The 26,523-nt window shown below is 40.5% G+C and overlaps 1 protein-coding gene across 8 annotated transcripts; it reads right to left on the bottom strand.

Annotated features, from left to right (window-relative positions):
- Positions 1 to 1,562: 1,562 nt before the first annotated feature.
- trpm6 (transient receptor potential cation channel, subfamily M, member 6) lies at positions 1,563 to 26,103 on the bottom strand. Of its 8 annotated transcripts, XM_044367486.1 has the most exons (43): positions 25,848 to 25,932; positions 24,678 to 24,901; positions 23,943 to 24,006; positions 19,170 to 23,348; positions 18,936 to 19,015; positions 18,657 to 18,695; positions 17,811 to 18,000; positions 17,406 to 17,619; positions 16,764 to 16,888; positions 16,440 to 16,611; positions 16,157 to 16,331; positions 15,914 to 16,037; positions 15,756 to 15,828; positions 15,570 to 15,670; positions 15,316 to 15,450; positions 14,634 to 14,687; positions 14,307 to 14,441; positions 14,047 to 14,172; positions 13,563 to 13,834; positions 13,049 to 13,277; positions 12,516 to 12,668; positions 12,239 to 12,394; positions 11,912 to 12,040; positions 11,020 to 11,271; positions 10,737 to 10,911; positions 10,378 to 10,492; positions 10,079 to 10,275; positions 9,843 to 9,975; positions 8,743 to 9,181; positions 7,860 to 8,529; positions 7,522 to 7,619; positions 7,261 to 7,363; positions 6,988 to 7,034; positions 6,829 to 6,893; positions 6,703 to 6,728; positions 6,535 to 6,585; positions 6,275 to 6,340; positions 5,830 to 6,128; positions 5,168 to 5,250; positions 4,861 to 5,066; positions 4,680 to 4,731; positions 2,846 to 2,958; positions 1,563 to 2,102 (listed from the first exon to the last, which is right to left on the bottom strand). In XM_044367486.1, the coding sequence occupies exons 4-43, from the start codon at positions 19,185 to 19,187 to the stop codon at positions 2,020 to 2,022; spliced, it is 5,973 nt and encodes a 1,990-aa protein (XP_044223421.1). In that variant the 5' UTR covers positions 19,188 to 23,348; positions 23,943 to 24,006; positions 24,678 to 24,901; positions 25,848 to 25,932; the 3' UTR covers positions 1,563 to 2,019. The 8 variants fall into 8 exon arrangements, with proteins under 8 accessions (XP_044223421.1, XP_044223412.1, XP_044223405.1 ...); XM_044367477.1 differs by having other exon boundaries at positions 19,170 to 24,006; positions 24,678 to 24,924; XM_044367470.1 differs by having other exon boundaries at positions 19,170 to 24,006.
- Between the last annotated feature and the right edge of the window lie 420 nt (positions 26,104 to 26,523).

Raw genomic sequence — 26,523 nt, 5'->3', positions numbered from 1 at the left:
CTTATTATGACTACTATTCTTCTATTACTATTAGCCTATTGTTGTTCTGTTCTATTTGCATGACGTTTCATTGCAATGAAACATTTGGGGCTTATTTGTGTTTTCTCTTCTCATGATATTGTGGGTTTCGCGGGAGGGATTATTGGCAGGGTGGGCGATGGGTTTAGGGTGAATTCCACATCAATTCAGTCAGTTCAAAGCTAATTTTTTTTCACAATCTGAAAGACTTTTTAAATAAAATGCTCTTATTTATACACAGTCAATTTATATAGTCAAATATGTTGTTCAAATGGAAATGTTTTTTTTTCGTAACCTTTGAATGTGTGAATTGGTTTAACCAGTCAGTGAACAGCCCTTTCTGAACTGGCCTTATTGAACCGGATCAGAGACCCTTAACCTGCGGCGGGGGGGGAGGGAACGATGTGGGGAGGGTAATCTATTCTGAATGTTATGGAGTAGCCTGTTCAGTGTGAGGGGCTGAACGCATCATGCGCCTTTACCACTCCATCAACACAGACTGACATCGCAGAGCGCACAATAAAAGCAGTCGTCATTCTATGTGATGGCTCCGACAAATCTGCGCAGACATTTTTAATACACTTGGTTTGAAATGCATTTCCTACACTTAGTCAAATACACTCCACCCCAAACCTCCTTCTCCCTTTCCTGAGAAAACCTGTGTGAGCGTGTGTGTGTGTGTGTGTGCGTGTGAGTGTGTGTGTGTGAGAGAGATAGAGAGAGAGAAACAGTGAGAGTGAGATAATGTTTGCTCTACCAATGCTTTGTAAACGTTCTTGATGCATTACACATGCGTGCAATTGAAGTAGTGTTGAAAATTGTTAATTTATTGTTTAGAATGTCTTTGCGTCCCAGCAAGAGCAAATAAAACAAAATGTAGCAATCTGTAACCGAAAATCTAAAAGGTACTCGGGCTACAGAACCTCTTTTACACAGGACTAACAAAACAAAAACTACAAAAAAAAAAAAAAAAAAAAAAAAAAGAAAGAAACTTTTTTTTTGTTTTCAAAGTGCCATAGCTAGTGAGGAGAGGAAGGATTGGCAGAGTGGGGCGTAGATGCTTTACTGTGTGAGTTTACTTGAGAAACCAATCAAAAAGGGGAACTCCAAGGAACATGTGTATTTGATTACACTGACAAACCGTTTTTACATTTTATGCTTTTTTCATTTGGTGAGAGGGGACTCTGCTGGACTCTGAACTCTGACTCTACTATCAATCCACGAGTCGTACTGTGTGAGCAGTTTTCATTTTCACATGAGAATGAAAGTAAGTGTGTGTCCGTGTGCATGCATGCATTTGCATTTAAGAAAGCCGCAAACATCTACATGCGATGGATCAGAATGGGTTGAAGTTCAGAGCTATGCAGGGCCCTTACCGAGTCCTCCTTTGAGATGTATATACAATGTGAAGGTCTGAAGTGATTTTTGTTAAATTCTATATTTTATCGCTTTTGTAGACATTTTGTTGTGGGAAGAAAACAAAATAAAAGACATTTTATGGGTGCATTTCTGCCTCGTTTTTCTGTCTCACACATAAACACTGATAGATTTTAATAATTTTTATTTTAGCCAAACATGGAACAGTTTTATCCTTGGTAAATTAAGCTATTACGTTAACATGTATTATAACAGTAATTGTCATCCTCTCAATATAAAAATGTTTACAAATAGTCATTTACATTTTTGTTAAGTCTGAAAAATTATTTGCTATTATGATTCATGGAATACAGCATTATATTTGCTTAATATATTGAAAGAATACGTTAGCATCCCTGATAGATGTTACAGTACGTAAATCTCTGGTGTCCAGTCACAGATTCTGACTCATGATGAGATATCACTCTTCTATCTCCCTGTTTCCACGGCGAAGTCTAGACTCAGGGCTGACGCGGGACATCAAGACAGTGTGTGTGTTCAGACAGACATGTCTCGATACATGTGTTGGTAAAGGTGCATGTGTCTTTTTTCCCTACTTCCTAGGTCAAAGGTTACATGCCAGTTTCAATCGTCCTCTTGTTCTTCTTTCCCTGACGTCGACTCGGCCTCACCGCTGTTCTCGCAGCTGTCCAGACGCCTCCTTAAATCTGAACAACAGAAACATCAGTAAGCGACATGTCGCTCCAATAACACAGTCATTAACACAAGAAAGAGAATACTGACAGGCCTGGGAGGAAGTCCACGCATCTGGCATGAATAATTTGGTTTGATTTGTTGGAGAAATCTTGGAGAGGACACAAGAAGAGGAAGAGGAAACACAACGCACCTTTGAAATATCAAAACAACTGTGTCTGAATGTTTGTGTTTGTGTTTGTTTGCCGGGCTTGTTTGTTTTTGAGCACAGTTTCTTTCCGAGCAGTTATCCTCTAGATGCCGGTATCGTGTCTACCAAGAGATGTTAATTAATAGCTAATCAAAGCTAATGTCTCAGCAGCACATCGCCAGCACAAAGACATGATTAATACGTAATCAAAGGCCGTGCAGCACAACGCACAAAGCAGGGCCCACCCCCATGCCTCAAACACTACTGTTGTTATAGAAATAAACGAACACTCGCGGCTTAATTAGTTGGCTGTTGGTGTGTGTTGTTTTCATTTGAAGTTGTTGGGGATTTATCTCAGAGCCAATGTTGGCCTCCTGAGTGACGACACAGAGGTGACATACGAACACATGCATATACACACGTGCAGGAGAAAAAAACACTGACAAAAAAAAATCTTTTTTCCACTAACGTACAAAAATACAATATTCCACAAGTATTTTAATGCTAACATGCATCCTTTCTCTTCCTCTCTAACACACACACACACTGATACTGTACATTTCTGACCTGCTAGGCCCAGTCTGCGGCAGCAGGCATTGCATGAGTGTTTTTGCAGGAAACCATTGATGGCGGTGTCTCCGAGGTTATCAGGACCAAAAAGCATCTCATCCCTGCTGCCACTGCACAAGGGTGAGAGACAGCATTAGAGTCAAGACTGAAAAATATGTCTCATCTTTTGTTTTAGCAAAGAGATAGTGTGTGCAAATCCCATACCAGGTAAGGTGCAGGACAACAAATTTTTTTATTTTTTTTTAATTGCTTTTTTTTTTTACTGTGGGACAGCAGGAAACCTGCTGGAAAACAGTTTCTAAACTGAGTGAGTCCCATAGCCTGTAATGGTTTTATATTACTCAGCTGTTTTTTCCTGCTAAAATGAAATAAAAATTAATTAATCAATTAAATCAAGGAAAAAAGCAGAGTGTCCGCACACTGGATTGTAGCTCCCAAAGTCACCGTTCATGTTTATGTATGCCTTGCTCTTTGCCATTTGCCTGATGAGGACCCAGTGACGTTGAAGCGCTGCCCTTTTCAGTCAGTAATAAAAAAGACTTCGGGCCGAATTTTCGTGGTGGCACAACGACCAGCACAAGCAGCACTCCGACAGTTTGATATTTTCCTGACCTTGAAACTTGCTTTGCCCGTCTGTGTGATATTTTGGTGACCAGCGCAGAGCGGGCGGTGCACAGGTGGGAGGTTCATTCAAATGAAGCAGTGCAAAGACAGTTGTTGTGTTTTGGTTGAAATTTGGTGCTAGACGTTGCCCTAAAAACAGACATCTCGGAAACCACGTCTGTTTCTGGCGTAATGTCAATCCACTGCTGCTTTGGTGACTTTATCAACAAGATCAAACTAAATACTTGAGGCAAACGTGCTGCAACGACAGATTGATGGTTGAAATATAAATAATTTATTTCCCTCTCCAACCAAAATCAGCACAGAAAATAACATTTAATGTGGTTAAATCAGGGAAGTCGGTAAATTAGTCTGCATTGATCTATAAATGAATGTGGGTGATTCTTAAATTATCTGTTGTCCACAGCTGTTTATACTATATGAAAAGCTCCTTCAGTTCATTAAATCTCTGCAGTATCTGAAGGCAGCAGGACTGATATGTTGATAAATCTGCAGCCTCTAAGAGGTGGCGCACCAGACCACACTGCCATTACACACAGCCGTTCACTGTGTTGACCTTCATTAAACCACCTGATGACACCAGGCTGCTACAGTATAACCACACACACCTCTACACACATCAGACTGGTCAGTTACAACTAGATATTCTGCTTTTTCATGACATCAGATTACCGGGGCTCATCACAGCCTCTTTTCCAACTTTATTTTTAGCAAAAGTAGCATCTCATTTTGTTCTAGAAACACATTGCAGTGTAAACACTGTTGTATAACATTAATTACTAAACTATGTGACAATTTACAAGATCATATACATTAGAATTATTGCTGAAATAGCGTCGGTCTGATATAATCATATAAATGACTTCAAATTAAGTGTGATTAATTTGGCACAACTGTTTGAGAGCTATGAGAGCAGTGATGTGACTGGCTGAGAGAATATTTAATAATCACCACACCCACTGATCTATATTCACCTTCACCCGGCCCTTTTGCACATTGCTGCTCATACATGAAACAAAATAGCAAGTGCACATGGAGACGCCCACACAGTCCGCGCACGGTTAAAATAGGGCCCTATAGGAGCTGCAATCCAGTGTGCAGACACTCTGCTTTTTTCCTTATTTTTTTTTTTAACAATACATAAGTGAATGATTTCTGAAACCTGATGTCATTAATAACGTTGATGTGGGGCCAACAGTTACTTTACCTTTGGTCATCTGCCATGATGACAGTTGGATCAGTCAGCTGATCACCTACACCTGTGAGGAACAGAAGAAATATATAAAGAAACATAGAATGAACAAAAAAAGACAGACTAACAACTCATGTGTGTTGCTAGTCTGGCAGGCATGACACAAACAAACACACACACTAATAATGGGATCCACCTTGTATATCAAGCACCAGCAGCTCTCTGTTGGTGTATTCATATGTCCAATGAGAGAACGCTAGGAGCATTTCCTCTAGTGAACAGAAGGGGGTGATCTCTTCTCCTGTGTTGTTGTTGTACTTCCTGAAGTCACCGGACATGTTCCTCTCAATAGTCAGCCACTGGCCATTCGAATGCCAGAGGACCAGCGAAACATCTAGAAATCTGGTGGAGAGAAAAAACAATTACTAAATGCCCGGACACTGACAGAAATAGAAGAGAAAACACACACACATACACACACACACACACACACACACACACACCTTGGTGAGTGGTTCATGTCGCCCGGTTTGACCTGGTTGAACACCTGCATCATCTTCTGGGCTGCTCTCTGCTGCTGGATCTCCTTCAGGGATGTCAAACAGAGGACCATCAAGTTAAAGCTATGGAACTGTAAAGCTACAGGAAATTTGAACTTGAATTTGTGGCTAGGTGCAGGTGCAACAGTTGCAATTGTGTTGATTGGTAATACCAATGTCATTACCAACAAGTCAGTGTTTCACTGCTGTTTCTGGTTCAAATGGTCTGTTGAAAATAATTTCTTTCCAAATATGAAATAGCATTCCTCTTGGGCACCACTTTTTAAAGTGTGATTGACATTAATTCTGGTAAATTAGTTAGAGTCATAGACTGTAAAAAATTAATTAATCAGACGGTTAATGAGTCTTTTTATTGAACAAAAAACATATTGCGTAGTCTTGTACAGACTAGCGACATGCATGTTTAAACTATTAACAATGAAACCAAAAATATTGATACATGGCATCTGTGTATGAAGGCAATCTAGAGTTCAACCCACTTTCAAACAACCACCAGAATAACATAACAGCTGGTGGTTGCAGTTACAAACTTTAAAATTGGGTCTATTTGCCACTTGTTGGAAGTGATAGCCTATCTGCACTTTACAAATGTTTGGTTAAGTTACCCTTAAGCAAAGCTGCAGTGCTGTGCTACCATGGAAGTACTTCTGCCAGGCACGAACCACCTCCGACCTGAAGGCTTTAACCACGTATACCAGACCAGGTCTGAGCACGTCCCCCTCTGCCCAGGTACACAGCACCCTGCAGCCCCGTCGGAGACCCCCATCCAGAGAGCCCTCTTCACTGGAGAGGGGCTGCAGCATGGCAGACAGGCCTCGTGACGACCAGGAAGAGACCGTGTTGGATTTAGGGTCAGCATCAGAGGGTGCTTCCTCCAGAGAGTAGATGCTCACCTCTTCACCTCCTGCAGAGAATGAGGAAAAACAGAGTCAATGAGGTGCATGGAAATAAATGGAAAGAAAACCAGGAGTTTATATTTTATTTTTTTGCAAAGTAAAATAATTCATTAACAAGAAATAAGTTGATGGTGATGCCAAACAATAAAGGTACCCAGTATGGAAACAGGAGTGAAGGGGATGGTTTGAGCCAGTCTCATCAGATTGTTTCTCTCCATGGCTGTTAACACACAAACACAACACAATCTAAAACTACATTGGGCATAGGTACACAGGTGTTACTCATGGAATAGATGACTGCATGTGCACAGCAGATGATTCCAGATGAGACAAAGAGCATTTGGGATGTATTGCATCAGAAATCCTGACAGCTGATTTAATCAAACCATTATATTCTTAATAATATATTAATACCTGAATAATGTGGATACAGATTATCAGTGGACTGGAATGAGGAGCTCTTGGCTGCAACAAACATAGCGTAGGAAAATTAAAATACAAAAACAGTAAATTTGTTGGTAATGAACAAATTAATTATATAAAAATATTTTACACTAAAATCATCTACACGTTCAGAAATACCTTCAGAGGCGATGCCACTCTGTAAACTGCAGCAGAGACATAAAAAAGAAAATTCAATGTAATTAATGCAACCCTTAAATATTTGGAGATTCATGCACATTCATGAAAAAAGAAAGGCAGACTTACGAAGACCTACGGCTCATGGATCTGGCCCAGCTGTTCCATGCTGAATGAGCAGAGCTCCACATATCCTGAAGGCCAATGCAAAGATAATTAGACAAATATTTTATAACATTTCATATGTTTGCAGAATTACTCTATTGACACAATTTACCACAGATTTACCTGATGGGAAAACACTTGCTTCTGCAATAAATCCATGGGTTCAAAGTCTGAAACAATATCAACATGACCAATATTAAAATCATTAAAAACATTAAAATGTTAAAAAAACAAAATCAGTGCCTCGTTGATTTTTTAATTGATTTTTTGTATTACAAATTTGTTTTCTTCTCATTCTCCACCCTTGTGATGGTGTACACACAGATTCAAAGGAATAACACGTTTAGCTCCAATTACTAATATGTACTGAATCTAAAAAGGACTGTAGGTCCTTACTGAGCTGACTGAGGCTGGTTGAAGCCGACCAACATGTAGGTTCTCCTCTCAACCTTCGACGCCTCCTCCAGCAGGCATCAAACAAATGGGACTGCATGTTTACCTATTTCCATAAGAAATAAAGAGAAGGAAGAGGATTCAGGTGAGGAGAAACAGGCTAATTGTTTTTTAAAGTTAAACTCAATTTTATGATCAGTTGATTACTGAAGCATCATGGAGAAATATCAAATGTCAGATAATGCTCCGGAGAACACATCTTACTGTGCCTGGGCTGCTCTCTTGTATCTTGACCGTCTTCCTGGTCTGACTTCTTTTTCGGTTGTCTTGGTCTTGAGTGAAGTCAGAGGACTTGGACCACTCTGCAGAAACAAAGACACACATGATCTTTGGCTGCATAGACCAGCCAGGAGCTGTCAAGGTACAGCGTAACTGCACTCTAAAACAGATTAGTCATGTTAACACACATGTAGACTAATGTAGTACACTCATGTTCAAGAAAGTACAGTCTGTTTTATTTCATTATATGCAGGGAATGGACACAGAGAAGACATTTTGATTTTAAACCATAAAAATTCTATGAATCACAAACATGATAGTACCTCTGCTCCTGCTGCATCGTAGTGATGTGTCGTCCTTAAAGCTCCGGCCACCTGACAAACTCTCTTTGTTCATTGGTTCGTTAAGGAAAGGAAATGATCCCCTCATTGGACTGCGGGGTGCCCCAGAGAAAGCCATATTCTCCATGCTGGATGACAGAGACCTGCAGTGGCCGTAGGGATGGTCCTTTGTCAGACGCACCCACCTGGGGGATTTCACACGTCTTCCACATTGGCTGGAACTTTGTTGGCTATCATCGTCACAAAAGGCAGGGTTTACTAAACCCTCAGAGATGTCTCGAGGGTCAGACAGAAGGACAACATTGCTAGAGGCTCTGGACACTTGTTCTGTCTCCTCCTCTTGCTGTTCCTCCTCCTCATCTTCTTCTCCTTCTTCCCCCTCTTCCATGGAGGTCTCTTCCTGATTAGGGTACAGGTGTGGGTCACAGGACCAGAGTTTATAATGTGGTGACTCCACTCCTCTGTCACCAAACCTGGAAGAAAGAGGAGACCCACAGCGGGATGGTCCACAGGACTCACAGGAGGTCTGATCCCTGAAACCACTGAGATGCACGCCACATCCATGAAGGTGTGAAAGGAAAGCATGGGATGCAGGTCGAGAAACTCCAGGCCACATCTCACTGGGATGGTGAGCACCAGCAACATGTGCCTCCTGTGTAGAAGAAAGATCAGACGTTCACATGACGTAGTTGCTCTGTTGTTCCAAAGCTGAGACACAATTGCTAGGAACCAAAATATGATGTGATACTTCAGAGGTTCCAGTCAGCTTTGCAACATCTTCATTTCTCATTTTCTTTCACTCCCCACAGCTATTATTAACAATTCACGCCATTAAAAGAACCTAAGATATCTTTGAACACTATACCTCCTTTGCTCCTTCCTCTCCCTCCTCACTGTGTCCTTGTCTTCCTCCCCTACTCCCCTTGGCTCCCACATGGCATTCCTGTGATGCCAGTCTACTCCCCATGAGAGTATGGCCCTTCAGCAATGAAGGCGGAGTACTTTTACACGGCTTGGCCGTCAGTCGCCACATATTAAGCACATCACAGTCTGCTCCACCTCTGTGCGGGAGGGTCCAGCTGTGAGGGAGGACGTGCTGGGACACTGTGATGGGTCGGCATTGAGCCAAGCGAGCCCCCTCCTGATGTAGGCTGTCAGAAGCAGAGAGCAGCGTTAGGGTGTCCACAGCAAGCACCGACAGGTCCTGGAGTTGACCCAGCTGACAGTCCAACTCCGATAGGCTGTCCTGAATGAAGTTGACCTTCTCTGAGACCTCTCCCACCATCATGCACATCTCCTCTGCTCTAGTGGGACACAAAAAAAGATACACACACTACTCAAACATGTTTGTCCTCAGTTTTATGATGATGATGATGAGGTTACATTCTTGTTTTTCTGGCCGTATGCCAAAGCTCACAGCTGATAAAATAGTCACAGTGTCACAATGTGACCGACGCACATTTAAGAGCCATTTTACTTACAATGTAAAATATGTGATTGTGTGTTAAATATACAGAGATGAATAAAGCCTGTGATAGAAAGAGAGGAATACACACTAACTACATTGTAGAACATCTAAATCAAATCTATTTCTGCTTAACAAAACATTGCATAAAAGACATTTGCAGAGAGACAATTTTCTTTTTAAAAAAAACTCTCACTTTACTTATCTATGATTTGTCTTAGATTAGTCACATCGAGAGAAGACACATCAACTTCAATACACTAATGAGAGGAAAATATGATAATAGAAGGAGTTATTGTGGTGGTGTTATAGTAAGAAGAATGTACTGCTTTTGGCATTGGACACAGATGTTTGACCCCCCCATTCAACTTACATGGGGCAACAGAGCACACATGTCTTCAGTTTTTAAGATACTCTTCTCTGCAACATCATATGGAGTCCACAGTATGTCATGGTTTTCAATCCCAGTTTATACAAATCAACAACAATATCAATCCAACCTCTCAGCTGTGGCTCTGATCCTGTTAATCTGACTGCTGTGGAGACCTTCATTCTTCTCATGGAAATACACCTGTAAACATTTCTCTTCAAACTCGTGGAGCTTCTTACGATCTTCAAGGCCCAATAAGAGTTCTGGTGAAGAGAGGAAAGACGAGAGGAGTGACAGACCAGTTAGACGTGTATAGATAACTGTTGAGTAGGTTTTGTATCCACACACACACATTATGGTACTCACTAAGTCCAGAGCCTCCCTCTTCCCGCTCAACATCTCCACTAAATCGCCTGTAGATGGCTCTCAAACCTTGAGCCATATGACTAAAGAGGATAAGGGGCGGAGGAAGCCATGGTCTCTCCTGGTAAGTCATTATGTAGCGATAGCGGTTGTACTTCCACAGTTTATTGGATGTTGATGCCATGTCAAAGTAGATATTGCTGTTAATGAAAAGAAAACATTCAGTTAAGTATAAGTGCTCTTTATTGTGGTCCTTCATTGTCAAACTTAAATTTGGAAATGTCTTTTACAAAGGTGCTTACTTAAAAAATGCAATGAGAATGTTGACCATGATGATATACTGGAAGAACATATAGACAGCCTGGAGGAACGGCGTGAGAAAGGAAGCAGGAGGACATGGCTTACCATCGTCACACGCTGTTAACACACACAAACAAGCACACACCTTACATCAGTGGCAAACAATAACTTCACTAAGAGACTGACTCAGATCACCTGATCTGTATGCGTGTCTTCTCATGCAGCAAAGAGACAAGTGACCTTGAGGCAATCAGATGTTAGGCACCTCAAGGCATCACCAAAGTCATCAAGGTTAAAGTCTACTGTTGATTTAAAAAACACTGGTTAATAAGTATCTAATGTTTTCTATTGAACCACTTACGATTTATCTCAGTTGCGTAGACCTCTCCATAGATCATCCAGTAGGGCTGGAAGACTACGTCTCGAGCTAGGCTCCAAGAAGGCTCTTCGTCTGGCGACAAGATGGCCTTCCTGGACACCCCAAAACTCAGCAGCACGATTGCCATCATCACAACAATGAAGAACATGTTACTGGTCTGGGCAGAAACAAAGAGAGGGGATGAGTAATTCCAAAAAAACTCTCAACAAATGCTTCTCCACTTCACCTCCCTTTCTCCAACAAGTAGTACACAGTGCTCACGTACCATCTTGGTGATCATAGTGAGGTAAGGGCCAGCATGCTGATTGACAGCCAGAAGATCGGTCACCCTGATGAACCAGAAGATGATGTCCAGGCAGTAGCTGATGCGCCCAGCCGTTCGATACGGGTCAGCATGCCAACGCATCACCAGTCCAGCCAGGAAGAGGAGGATGGCAATGAAGTCAGATATGTTCCAGTACTCTGAGAACCAAATCTTCAGCTTCTGCCTCAGCTTTCTCGGCTCTGACATTAGAACCTAATTAAGAGGTCATTTTTTGATGGGGAGAATTTCAGCTCATGTATTATTCACTTTCAATCTGTATTATTAACTGTAACACCTTTATTGTTAAAAAATCTTTTGTGAAAAATAGTCTAATAGGTGATTTGCACTGTTCAAGATACAAAGCCAGTACAATGAATAGAAACCTGAATATTGTATGTAGAATGGAGAAGTCCTGTCAAGAAGGATTTGTGATGCAATGATCTCTGAAGCAAATATATTATATTTATATGTTTTTGTCTGTAACCTCTGGTGTACTGTTCTTGTGTTGTGTCCTTTTGTTGTCTGTATTTGGTCTTATGTTGTATTCATAAAATGTAAATTAAAAATAATTAAAACCTTTTATTTTATGGTATTGTTTTCTGTGGAAAATGTATCACCAGTACACATAAACTGTTGTGGAGAACAGAAAATAAATAAAGAAGAGAACAAAAGACAGAATAAAGGAAAGCATTTTGACTCTCCATGACTAAGGTTTGAACTGCCTTTGAGTTGAAACGGGCTACATTTTTACAAATAACAAATAACCTATTGATCAAGCATCACTCTGTTTCCTCCTTAACATTGTTTTTCTCTTTAAACCTTATTTCCCTCTTACCCCTGCAGGCTCTCTCACCTCTCTGACTTTCTCCACTGCAGTGGACACGATGTACGCTATGACCAGCCATTCCTGAACACTTGGTTGATCACCCATCTCCACCAAGATGGTGTAGGAGAATAACATCAGAAAGGCTATGTAGGACATCTACAGTGGAGGCAGAGACAGAGAGAAAGAAAGGCAAAATAAGGTAATCTCAAACAAAAATATACTTTAATATACATTAAATACTGTATACGCTGCAAGAAAGACAAGGAAGGCATCTGTACTCTTACTGTAGTCCATCCATGTAACATATTTTCAGAAAGACAATTTATTACATATAACAACATGAACACCACCTACTGTGTGGAACCAGAACTTGACAACAGGAGCTGTGTAGAATTCATAGAGTCTTTTGATCCAGGAAAGACACTGCATGGTCATAGAGGAAACAGTTTCTGACACTGGACCGAGACATCCGTCTTGGAACGACAGGCCACGCTCTGCATCCTGACTGCCCTAGGAGAGGAGAGGAGAGGAGAGGAGAGGAGAGGAGATGAGAGGAGAGTCATGATACTAAGGCTATTAGGATTCCAGTTCGCAAACAATATGCTGGGTATGTGTACTACTGGCACTTTACCACGTGATCAGCTTCCTCATGGGTTGCTACAGACTTCACAGAGTCAAGTCCAAACAGTATTGCCTCATGAGACTGTGGTACATGGCACATTTCAGCTTTGCTTTTAAACTCCAGAAGCAAGATAGCAGGCGGCAGAAGAAGGCTCAGAATGATCTGAAAGAAAGGAATAACAAGCCATGGCCCAACACATCTTTGTCCAACTATCCAGAAAGTATACCTTCAAACATAAACTTAATTAAGCAATATTTTTTGAGATAACATTGAATCAACTGGATAGGCTGGTTGCATATCACGGCTGTGTTTCTGAGTTTGTTTTGAGTTTATTTATATTCTGAGTTCTTTCTGCCTGTTAGTGGTCAAGAATCACTTAAAACATCTCTTCTTTTTATAGTTATACAAATACATCATACACTAAGATAAGATTGTTATGACACTTAAAATCAGACAACTTTACATCTGTAATAAATTTAAACTGTGTGCTGTGACTTTTATCTTGTTTATGTGATAACTCTGGCAATTTTCACATTGTTTACCTTCAGAAAGGAGTTTTTTCTCATGTTGAGTGGACCAGTCCAGAGATCTGTGAGGAGGGTCTGTGTGCAGGAATGTGAGACAAATGGTCTATGACAAGAGGAGACAGCCATTTGCAGGCAGGTGAAGTGGCTCCACACCTCCATCTCAGAAGTCAACAGCTTCATGGCCATCTGCTCATTCTGACGAAACGCACAGTCTAACGCATCCACCGCCAGCTGACCAAACTCACTGAGACACAGAGACAGGACAGACACACAAACATATGGAGGTATGCACCCACCACACCACCACAAAAATTTAAAACACAGGACTTAAAACCGTTACACCCAAATTGATTACAGGAACTTTTAATGTACAGAGTTACATTAGACACAAATAGATTGGACTGTAATTCTAATTAACAAAAATTACTGATTGGGCCTTTAATGATGCTAATACAAATCTCTCATTAGGGTGCAATTGTCCTTCAATTTTAACTACTGACAACACACACACTGGCACATGTACACTCACAGTGAATATGCTTTGAATCGCTCTGAGATGTTGTCGTCCATGCTGCTTTGCCGTGCCTCAATGGCCATGGAGCGATAAAGCTTACAGGCCACGGTGGCACGTGCCAGCGCTTCCTCACCATGCTGCCACAGGAACAGTGCCATCTGCTGCCGCTGCTGAAGCACAGCCCAAACAAACAGGTCGTTGAAGTTGAAGGGAACAAGCAGCGGAGCATCACCAAAGCCAGGGCTCAACACTATCTCTCGACTGGTTGCAGGTGACACATCTTGGTCCTAGAGATAGAGGTATGGATGGAGGGAAGGACATGGATAGAGAAACAAAGAGGAGAGAGTCCACAAAGATAAAAAGAAAGGATGAAAAAGGGAGGTAAAACTGCAACAAAGGGGAACCGACAAGCAGGGTAAAATATCACAAAAGGGAAAAAGGGAAAGGGAAAATTTGCTTCCAGTCTCTTCAAGAGAGATTAAAAAAATCCCCCACCCACCTTGCGTTTGTAGGGCTGAGCAGTTCTAAAGAAATGCAGGTCTTGGGGACTCCTGCTCCTCAAAGAGTTTGGTATCAATCCCCGTCTCTGTTTTGACAAGGAGGAAGAACTGTCCTGTCTACCCTCCTATACACACCAAAACAAGAATGAGGAGGTTGGATTATTTATGAGGAAACAACAAAGTGAAAATAACAAAGTGCTTCTAGGATATTCATCAAAACAAAGCAGACCAAAAAATACTACTAATTAACAATGCTCACCTTGGCCTGCAGGCGGCTGTAGGCTGCTCTGAAGTGTTTCCGTGTATAGGTGCTGCGGTACGCTCCTCCTATGAGGTACTCTATCACAAGGCCCATGTCAATGAGAGAAAGACGGTAACCTAGGGGCAGAGAGGTCTACTCACACAAACACACACACATATAAAGTAAATACACAGTATATATTTAACTATTATGTACACAAATGCAGCTCAAGTCAATATCTAGAGTAAGTGCCAATAATATCTTAGTAAACAGGGTGATGAGTATCTGTAGTGTGACTCATTGTGTACATTATTATAGGCATTCTCATCTTATTACTGTGCTTACTTGTTTTACGTCTTCAACGAGGTGGCGGAGAAAACGGTCTGTCTGTCCCTGTGGCTGAAGAGAGAAATTATATTATTATTCATATAAACAAGTTAAGACACAATACCAACTACAGAATCACTAAGAAAAAATATACATACTGGTTACTTATTAACAGAGAGGCAAAAAAGACAAATCTGCAAAAGACCAAACAATCGCACGTACAGTAGCAGCTCTGGCTCTGGCTTGTTTCTTAGAGGGACTTATTATCCCAGAGTAATGAATAAGTAAACATGCTTTAATAAACAAAAAAATAAGGCAGTGAGGAGAAAGCCAAGTGTGAGTGTAAAGATGACAAAGAGTTCTGTGATCTCAAAAGCATCCTAAAACAACGACTGGGAAAATACTGTGAATGCAATTGACCAGGAAACGCAGAGGAACTCAGTGCAAAACACTTACTGCGCATTATTGTGATTTCAGTCAAAACCACAGTTTTGTAATTTGTGCTTCAAGAGCCACAAACAAAAGAATTGAATTTCTTCTGTTTATACAGCAAAGTGAGAGCCAAGGGGAAACAAAAGAGGCAATTGCATAGCGAGCCAAACAAAAGCACTGAAGGGTGAAAGTATTCTCTGAAAAAAAGACTGAGACAGATGGCGTGTCACAAACATTAGAAGTAGATCGTTTAATATATTATAATAACCGTATTATAGAGCTCCTCAAGGCGATCCACAGTGAGGAAGCGACTCATAGTCATGCCGTTGTCAATCAGCAGTTTGACAAAACTGACGCGGTCCATCACCAGAGCATCCAGCATGGCCTGCTCCAAGGAACCCACCTAGATACAGCACACAAACGTTTTACAATCATGAATATCTTGAGAATGTGCAACATTCCTCATCAGCAACAATAGCACATAATTACACCATAGCTTGCAGTAGTAAATGTTCTTCTCACCTTCCAATGTTGTCCATTCACCAGGACGTCTTTCTGTGCAATGTCAGCCCTGTCCCAGGCTAGGGCCATACTCAGCTGCTCTGCAGGACTGGCCTTGGTGCCTGTTCATCATACAGAACAAAACATGTTAAAATGTCTGCACTGAAAAAGGCCTATTATCACAACCAGGAGGAAGAAAATAAGTACCCTTAAGTGTAGTGGTCAAAATGGCTGCATCTGGTGCCATCTGGTCCTCTGATTCTGAGTCAAAGATGGTTATCTGTTGTTTAAACACACATAATGATGTAAGAAGTCCAAGTATCCAATCGTAACACAGATACATTCATAAATGCTGTTTCACTTACAGACTGTCTGTGATCCATACACTGCAGGAGGAGAGTGTAGAGGTGAGAAGCTTCTGTCCTCTCGACTCCAAACACATCTCCAATCCTGGCAAGGAAGTCCTCTTTAATGTCTGCATCCAACTGCCTACAAGACCAGCATATAATGTAAATTATCTTTGTGACAGTTATGTTCATTGTACATATGGTGCATAAGACATCAAGCCAATAATCTCCCACTAGATATACTAAAATAAGCAGACATACTTGTCAATAGCTGTCTGCTTGTGTAAGAAAGCAAGCAGGTCAGCGGCCCTGCCCGATCCCTCAAACACAAACACTGGCACAGGGGGCACATTGCTAACATAGTCCAACACTGTGGACACAATGGCAGGTCCTCCTTCCACCACCACACACACCACAGGCACTCCTTGGTTCAGTCCTACAAAGAAAGGATAAGAGGGACAGTGATATATATGTCAGTGACATCATTCTCCTGTGCTTTTCTCACTTCCTCTATGAACACAAAAAAAAACACAAACTGACTCACGAGGGTGTATCTTTTGCAGTTGAATGTGTTTCTCCATCTTCCTCCTGAGGCCTTGCTGGCAGCCATGTTTTCCCAGTGTTCCGTCATCCACCAGCAGAAAGTGGGAGTGGAAACCATTAAGACAGGCCCTCTTGCTCAGAGGGTTCCCGAGTGGCTGGTAAGGTCTGAACACCTGAATCATGTTGAGCAGAAAGCACATCGAGAGCCGAGAGTCAAGCATTGTGCTAAAATATGTTTAATGAAATAAAATCTTTAAATGTAGTCAGCATCCAATTGGTCAGACAGTGTAATCTCATTCAACAATGAGATTAAATTTCAACTCACATCTCTGCCTATGAGGTCCGTGTTATTGTCAATCACTCCCCACGGCGTGATCCCAACTGTGTTTCTCTTCCTCAGGTCGTGGCCCCCAAATGCTTTCACTGCCTCGCCTACATACTTAGACACACCTAGAGTAGATGCAGAGAGCAGCTGAATGCACAGCAAACACACAATTCAACTGTACAAACTGACCAGATTTATTTGCTGTTGCACAAAGCAACAGCAAATAAATCTGCAAAAACACAGGTGTGCCTGGGCAAATAACATGATGTTGATCAAGTGATCCCGAATCAAGGGTCTAAGGACAGAGGATGCTGTATTGCTATACAGACTGTAAAGTCTGAGGCAAATTTGTGATATTGGGCTACACAAATCTTAACTTGACTTGATCCCTTTATAATGCATGCAGTGTATACAACAGTAGAGTTTAATTTAACCACATTAAGAATATGCAATAGACTTACATCTAAGATCAGTGTTAATCAAAGTAGTATTTTAGAATAGGGCTGGAACTAATGATTATTTTCATTATTGAATAATCTGTCGATTTTTTTCTCAATTAATAATTTGTCTGTTTAAGCCGTACAAAAACTGTAAGTGTAAAACGACAAGTTGTGTTGTTGGGCTATTTCATCTAACACTTACCAGTATTAATGCCATCAGTGAGTATCCATGCCCCTGTGCTGAGGGCAGCAGTCATCAGCCCTTTGCTGAAGGCCTGTTTGACTTTAGGAGATAGGGTGAAGTTTTCTAAGCCTCCCTGGACTGTCAGTAGTAGCTTGGGTCTCTCCATCTGCCACTCCCTTAGCATCAGTTGGAGTAGCATCTCTGGCTTTGAGTCCACAGCCACACGAACATACTAGAGGGGAAGCACATGGAAGTATTTGTGACTGACAGGCTCTTTGTGATTTCTTTATCTTCAATTTTGGAGCAATCCCATGTATAGAATTGGACTAGACTTATCTAAATTTGGTATGTTAATTGAGAAAACAACAAAATTTTCCTTTTGCCTAGAAACACAATGACTGTACAGTTGGTAGACTCACAGACCTTGGCCCGACAGACACGTGTCGCACTGTCCTGAAAGTCTATGGTCCCATAGGCATTGGTGGGACTGGCTCTGGTGTGGAGCTTTATGGACCAGTCCTCTTCCACATCCTGTCCAGGACCAGGATAGAGAGATAGGGGGGGAAGGGAATCTTGCCAAGAGTGCTCCACCATCAGGCGGCCACAACAGCACCTGGCCCAACGGAAAGATTATGTCCAATTATGTTGTAGGTGGTGAGAGTCTTGCGTCTACACAGAAAAAGTTATTCACTAACTAAAAATTTGTTTAGCAGAGAAAAAAGAATGGACTGCAAACAGATCATTAACATTGCATATGGTTAATTTACTAGTATATAATTATTAAAATTGGTCCTCACTACACACAATATATGGAAATCCTACTTTTTGTTTTCTATATAGGTGATTTAATTTGATTTAAAACCACTTCAAAAGTTAAGTATAATTCACAGGCACATGGCCTATTTAAGCCAGCCTGCTACGATTCCTCCCCTCTTCCTCCCTTCCGGTCTCCCTGCCTCCCTCTTCACCTTAGGTCTACAACTCTAGGTTTGGTTGTGTCTATCAGTTCGCAGCCAACAAAAGCGATCAGTACATTTATATATGCGATGGCATTAAAACTAAGAAGATGTGAGAGAAACAGAGAGAAAGCAAAAAAGGGAAATGGTGAAAAGGAAGGGAAGGGGGTGAAGGGAGAAGAGACACATAAAAAGACCACAAGAGTTTCATGGGAATAGTGGGGTAGGGTGTGTGGTGTGTGGGGGGGTGGGTATGAATGGGGTGCTGGAGGATGGTGTAATCACAAGAACACACACAATTCATAAATTATACCTGATCAAGTTTTGGCAAACTTGACATACTGGGGAACATCTGTAAAAAAAACAGGAAATAACACATTATCAAAGAATTCACGTGGTCCCTATTCCTGGAAGGAAGGGCTGAGTGCCAAATAGTTCTGCTCTCGGAAAAATGTTATTTCCAACGACTGCTGTTAATATTATGCTATGTTCTAACTAAACAAACCATCTTTTATTTCTACTGAGAATCATAAAATCATGTACTTTATACTGTTTTTTGGCAGATCATCAATGCAATCAGACTCTAGTTTACCTGTGTAGGTCTCGAGAAGAAGGGATAAACTTCACACACTCTCTCTTGAAGAAGGTTTCCTCAATCCAAGACTTTCGTGACTGAAATAAGAAAAGGAAATGTTATCTTTACACAAATACAAATTTGTGTATTTGTATTGGAGCGGCTCAGAACTACATTCTTAGCTTAATTGTCAAACTCATCCTCCAAAGACAAAGAAAAAAACACTACTCCAAGAAAGATGTAATCAGTGACCTTCTCAGTGAAGCTCATGGTAGTGCCGGCAGCAGTCTACATGCTGGACCCACAGGTAACTTTAGGTCCCTCCCTGTCATAGAAACTGGAACTGCTCTTTTAAAAACACTGACCAGATGTGAGATAGTCAACCTAGTCAGCCTCAAATTCAACTTCACAACAGTCTTTTCTTCATGCTTCCCCAGGTTTTTCAAGGTCTGTCCTGCTCCTGTGCTCCGTTTCTCAGCCCGATTTAACAATGGCCTCACTGAGTAGAGCATTGTTGGTAGGAAACATGCACACATCCCCTTCCTGAGATTAGTACACATGGTTTGGAGTTGGTGTGCTCCCTCCCTGGGTCAGATTGTGTAAACACCAAACAGGGCTCTGCAGTATAGTAACTCCCAGTGTTTTTGCAATAAATATGTGATTATAGACAGTAAACCTCACTAGTTTATCATGTGCTGCAGTGGCAATTTTGGTAGTGACACATGACTAACAATGAAACATGAATCAACTAAAGCACCACCGTCAAGATCCTGTGCTCTATATGGGAATGTATACATACTTGGTTATGCAAACTTATGGCAATGTAAAACATTTTTAGATTTGTCAAAACTATCTGTATGCTTGTGTCTGTAACTAAAACCTGTTACAGACATGAGCATATATACTATATTTCTAATTAGAAATATGTAATCTATTGCACATATATGGGCAGTACTTTAGTCCCTCTTTTCACTGAGATTATTTTCAGATTTTGGATTTTTTTTCCTAATATGATATTTTTCATTCAGATGATCAAGAGCACACTAATTTTGGACAGCAATCACATCTATTAAGAAAAAATACATTTTTAGAAGAGAAACCTAGAAAGAATGGCCCAATCAAAATATTTCCAGAGCCAGGGCTGTGTATGAAATATATGAAAAAAAGTGTGTTGGATTAAAATCGCTGACTTTACCTTTAATGACAACAACAGGAATGACGTTATGGTAACAGGACTGATCGGAGTAACAGAGATGACAGGACACACATACTACTACGTACATCACACATCTTTGTCTACACACTACTGCGAAGTTTTACCTTTACATTTCTAAGAGGTCTAATCTTTTTTTGTCATTGCAGTTCCATGCATGCATTATTGACAAGCATTTTAGAATAAAAATAATTTTATTGAGACTGATTATTTTCATAACCAATTCACAAAAAGTCATATTATAATGCACATAAGTGATATTATTTTAATAGGATTTAACAGCATTTCATTTAATATAGTAACCATATAAAAAGATTTTTGTAGCCGTTAAAAGAGACCAAGACCATACAAACTTATCACATATCAAAGGCCACATTTTCACATTGAAGAAGGTAATACATTTCATCAAAGGCAATGAGGTAAAAAAAAACTTTAATAGTAACCATATAACAACATTTTTGTAGCAGTAAAAGAGATAGGGAACAACCATACAAACTAGCATCCCGTATCAAAGTGAAAAGCCTTTTCACAGTGAAGGAGGTAGCAAATTTCAGCAAAGGCAGTAACATATTTCACATAGAAGGCTGTATCATTTTACTGAATTACATCTGACCTCACTCTGGATCTCTATATGGCGGATAGTGACTGGCAGCGGGGCAGGGATGAAACAAACTATATCGTCATAGAAATGCCAGGGTACATCCTCTCGAACAGGCCAAACAGAATTTTTTTCCCCTGTGCAGTGCATGCATTTGACCTGGGCGTAGGATGCATCCATTGCCATCACAATCCCTGGGTAGAGTTCACTATCATATCTCACCATACACCACTTCCTTATAACCTCTAGGTTGGTCCAGTCAACTACACTGAGTTGGATTGGAGTTTGGTCATGTGGAGAACTGAAGAACTGGGAGCCGTGGCATTCACAATCAAGCCTCTTCATAGTTGCACACATGCAACTGACATCACGGCAGATCAGGCTACCTCTTGCCAGTGTGACTATCTGATGGAGGCACATTGTTGAGGTGTGATGTTCTGAGGCATGGCCTGCACCGCTATCTAAATATCCTCCTCCACATAAAACAGCTTGATTGATGTTTCTCTTCTGGCCAGTGCTTCAAACAGAGACCCAAGGCCTTTGCTGACAAGGTCATCTGCTTGTCTCTTTAGTGCTCCTCCTACTCTATCAGGAGCGTCTTTTCCATGGTCCGTCTCAAAGACATTCCATGTCCCTTGTGTGAAAGCTTTTATAAATTTCTGTGCTGAAGAGGTAGAAGTTACCACGCTGCCGGTACAGCATGCAGAGAACACCACTTAGAAAATGCAGCACCTCCACAGCTGGGTGCTCCTGCCTGATGTAGTTAAGCAAAGGCCTGAGATGTTCCAAAATTGCAGCTGGACCCTTGTGATTGGATGAGGACACCGTGCTGAAACAGAGAGGGGTGGGCATTGGCTCCTGCATATAGGACACTGGTATGCAGAGTGGCTTGCTGGTGCGAAGCACCAAAATGGACAGCTTGGACTGTCAAAATGGACAGAACTACGTTTGCATCCATAATTCTCTGAGAAGTCCACGTGTATTAATGCACTCATGACTGGACAGTTCTTTCGTCAGTGCTCCAGTGAAGGCAAATTGCTGCCTAATGTTAAAAACATGCCTTTTAAATTTTGTCAGTTGTTGATTGAGAAGCTCAATAAGGCCTTCCATGGTGCTCTCCGTCTCTTTTTTGACTGTAATTTTAAATGACAGAGTGTTGCCCCTCTCTGACTTCTGCCTCCCTCTGTTACCCACTGGGACTGGGAGACCATGGTTTTGGGGTTATAAGGTATAATAACGAGAAAGCTGTTCAGCTTACTCCTTTCACACTGACCACTCACTCATTTTTACTGGAGTTGCATGCAATCTGTTCTACCAACTCCTCAATATTGCAGTGAGTTAGCAGCTTCAGATGGTAGAGCTTGTTTGTGACAAAGCCAAGGTTTTCATGCATCTTGCACAAACAAGTCTCTCTCCCAGACATGGTTGGATTGAACACCCAAAAAGGATGCAGGTGAGAAAATAAATAGTAAGAAATTACTCTTTTTGGGTATTCTGCCAAAAACTTCCTGTGAGTTTTCACATTCTGTCCATGAGGAATCGTTTTTGCTTTTTAGGCTTGCTCTTTGTCTTTGTCTGCTTCCTCTCTGTGGTCAAGCGGCTCACATCATCCCACTCAAAGAACAGCCTCACACAGTTCTTAATTGCATCAGCTGTGTTTCTTTTTCATGTGAATGTGTAGGGGTCTTTACCAGAATTTTTCCACCTTTTCTTTGAGAACCCAAAAAACATCTCAGCATACTTTCTGAGTCTGTACCTCTGTACTATATTTCCCCAGCACATATTTTTGCAATCATCTGTCTCAGTGTTTTCTTCAGCAGCCGCTAGTATCTTTTCTTGAATTTCTTCTTCTCTTTTCATTTCTTTTGCAGCTCTCTTTCCAGGTGTAATATTAATAAATTCAGTGTCTTCCGGTGTCTTTTTGAACGTTTTCTTCCTTCTTCGCATTGCCTAAAATATAAACATAAACAAAAAATGGACCTTGATGTAGTTACTCAGGCAGTTGCCACTCAGGCTCACCTGGTATAAGTATGTTAAATTCCACTAGCATAGTTGTCTGGACATTATGCCTTAGGTCTTCTATGTATATACTTTGCATGTATTGCCCTTTTTGCACTGTTTGCACTGTATGTCTGTGTATGTATAACTTAATTAGTTGACTAGAGCATTTTAAATGTTCACTTCTAGTTTTTAACTGTGGTCCTGTGAGACACAGCATCCCTTTCCCTTGTCTTTACATATGATGAAATTACAAAGCTCAATATGACCTTTTCAATAATGATAAGCAATCTGATACAAAATCTACTAAATTTGTTTTGCTAAGGATCTCCTGTGATTCTGGGCTCATTGGTGGTGTGAACAGGCTGTTAGTTTGCAAGTGACGCTGCCTTTTTTGCTGCCCTGCTCTTTGCCTGGGCTACTCTCCATTTTCTTCTCTGTGACCTCTGCTCTCTCTCACTGCACTCATGTATGGTTTTCTCTTCCCCTGCTCCCTGTCTCTCCTCCATTTCTTCTTCTCCCATCCAAGGTAGGCTACTTTGCCCTTTCTTCAGGATCTGCATCTCAATGAGCATGATAGCGCCTTTGCTTTTCCGTTGCACTTTATGGCATACCATTAAATCTGTAAAAGTGTATTAGAGTGTAAATACAGAATCATCAACACAATAATGCCAAAATTATGTAAATAAGGTAATAAGCTCAGTAACATCATCGCATTACATTAAATACCTACAGGATGCATCTACCTACACCTACAGGGAATCAAACAGTACTAACTAAAAACGTGGTCGATGCTCATATGCTACCCTAACTGAATAATATGGATATTAGCTCACTAATACACACATGACGACCTTTAAAAATGTTTTAATTTTATAAGGCTAACCTTTAAAGACAGTGAAACTAGCATAAACACTGGTCTGTCATCCCTGTCACTCACATGTCAAAACCTCATACTTTGGAAAAGTAAGAGGGTTGACAGTAACAGGGTTGGGCATTTCAAGCTAATTCGCTGATTGCTATCTAAAAGGTCATGGTGACAAAACACATCCTGTGTACTTTAAAAGGTTATTACTTGTAGATATTGATTATATTATGAGAAATAAATTATTGTTCGGATTTATATGTTAAAAAATGGTAACAGTATTGACACTGTATGCTTGTCCCCCCTGGTCGAACCTTATAAAACAGTACATCAGAGATGAGAGAAACTTACTTGTCTGCGAACTGTTGGCATCCTGTTTCAGAGATGATGCATCTTCCTGTAAATGATGTCACTTCTGGAATGTACCATTATTTTGCAAGGGTTTTTTGGTGAGAATAATGAAATGAAGGGACGATCGATAAATTAATATATCTATTTTTAAAATGAATATATATTTATACCAAAAACACTGTTTAACAATAAGATCACACTTAAAACAATATGTATATGTGAGAATTTTGACATTTTGCCTACATTTTACAAATAAAAAATCCTGCTGAAGTAGAACAATCACAGCTGATAAGGGACAGGCCAAAAACCTCATCAGCATAAAAGTAATTTTAATTATTTAAAATATTTAATTGACTTCAACTTGATGTTATATTGTGGAGAGAAGGACATAGTAATGTTAAATTTTTAAATGACATAATTATTTGTTGTTATATAATTTTATGAATGATTATTTCCTGGGGACGCAAAAAGCACCGATTCCACAGAATGACACAATTAAGTAATATGTAAACAGTATGCTGTAGAAAGAATATATTATTGTTAAGTGAATATTAGAAACAGTGTTGAAAGTCAAGTAAAGCAACTGGTTTCACTGACAGTTAGCACTGGCAGCTGATAAGCAGATAAATAGCGTCAAGTTTTCAAACAGTCATAAATACCTTAACTATTTTTACACTCAGTGGAAACAGAACTGCCTTTTGCTGTACATAAAAGCATTAGTTACACACTACTTACCATAGCTGGAAGGATACTTCAGTTTAAAACGTGTGTTACATGTATGAGTCTAATCCAACCATTTCATCATCACACCTCTGACAAGGACTGAGTGGCCTTTTATCAGCCGGTGGTCCAAAGGGCAGGGAGAGCCTTTCCAAGAAGCCTTGAGGAGTTCATGATCTCCTCCTCCAAACGCTTTGCTCACAGTGGTGGGCGTGCTATTATACGTCCCCCACCTGGTCCTGGGGAGATGTAGGAATGGTATCTGGTAGGTAAGGGGGATAAGGACCAGTAACCCAGAGAAAAGAATCTCTTTCTCTCTCTCTGTCTCTTTCTCAGCCCCCTCCATGAGGCACACGCGCACACACACACACACACAGGCAATTAAATGGTCAGTGCACCTGCTAATATATGGAGGAATACTTTTATTTCACAAAAGCGTACAGCAAATAATCCTATATTTATTAATTCATTAATATTTATTTTATTTGGACTAAACCGGCTGATTTGTGTTTTACTCAGGGGTTAAATTGGGATTTGTTTTTTGGGGGGGGGGGGGGGGGGGTTGCCATGGGTGCACGTGTGCACATAGATTACAAAATATGATTGATATCATTTGGCAAACTGTAAATTTATAAGAAGGCGAGACAACCTTCTGCTCTTAACACTAAAGTGCTTTAAAGTAATTCTAGATACTGTTGGCTGTGACAATAAAATCTTTAAGTAAGTGCACTCTCCTGTGTATCTGTATTGTTACCACTAAAGGGGAAAATAATAATAGAGTAATACGAAAGGAACAGTCTTTTTAATAGTTACATCAAACTGTCCGCAAGCAAGTTCCTTCCCATTAATTTAAGTTGTAACTGGGAAATGGTCAAACTAGCCATGGTGTAATTTGAGTTGCTCTGATATTCTGCTCAAACCATGACTGTCCTGACAGTACTAAGAGATTTCAATACGTGCTAACTGTTAGCTTAGTTTGTAAATTAAACTTGAACTACAGCTAGTCAGCTAGCTTAATGTAACAATTAGCTACCACAGATTTGGCAGAAGCAACCTGCCCTAAACTATCTTGCGTTATAGTTATATTATCATTTTGTAAAATTGAAACGTTGTTTAAGCTGAATATCAATGCAATTTACATTCTGCTATTAAACCTGTCAGTTTCTGACCTATTTCTCTTCCTACCTGCCATCCACCTCTGTTAAGTGGTCGCTGATCTGCTGGGTAGCTTTTAAGGAAACCCATTGACAGAAAAGAGTGAAACCCCGTGAAAGTTCTTACGTCTCCTCATTTAGGCCCTTGTTCCCTACAGCTACAAAGAAAACGTGTTTTAGTCATTTTAAGAATTATTACGACCGAGAAAAGTGTAAAAATATATACTGTTGGAGATATGCGTCCCCCTGATGACAAGTCTACATGCCGGGGACGAGCGTAGTTTAACCCCTGGTCTCATTAGTACATCGTGTTACCTGTGTGTGCTGATAAATGTTTATTTATTGTCCCGTGACTGTTTTTCCTGTCTGCTTGAGTTTTTTTGGCAGAAAATATTTATAAATTCCCTAGACAAGTTTTAAGATGTAGCCTATGAAAATACACTATAATAATTTGTCTCATTTTGTCACTTCAAACTTGTGTTAAGTTTCATGCTTGAAAACAGTCCTCTGGTATAAAATACTGCACTTCTATCAATCTGCATAGTGAAGGTCAAACATGCAAGCCAAGGAACAACATGCAAAACATGTTTTTGAGAGGAGTGGGACTTAACATCAGACCATTTTTCTGCTGATGAAAGGACGCTGCCCCTGACAAATACATTGATAAAAACAACTGAATAAAACTAAATACATTTTAAATTAAACTA

Source organism: Thunnus albacares, chromosome 2 (genome assembly GCF_914725855.1).
Source record: "Thunnus albacares chromosome 2, fThuAlb1.1, whole genome shotgun sequence".
NCBI classification, from domain to species: Eukaryota; Metazoa; Chordata; class Actinopteri; order Scombriformes; family Scombridae; genus Thunnus; species Thunnus albacares.
Note: the sequence above shows the minus strand (reverse complement) of the source record. Positions and strands in the feature narration are given on the sequence as shown.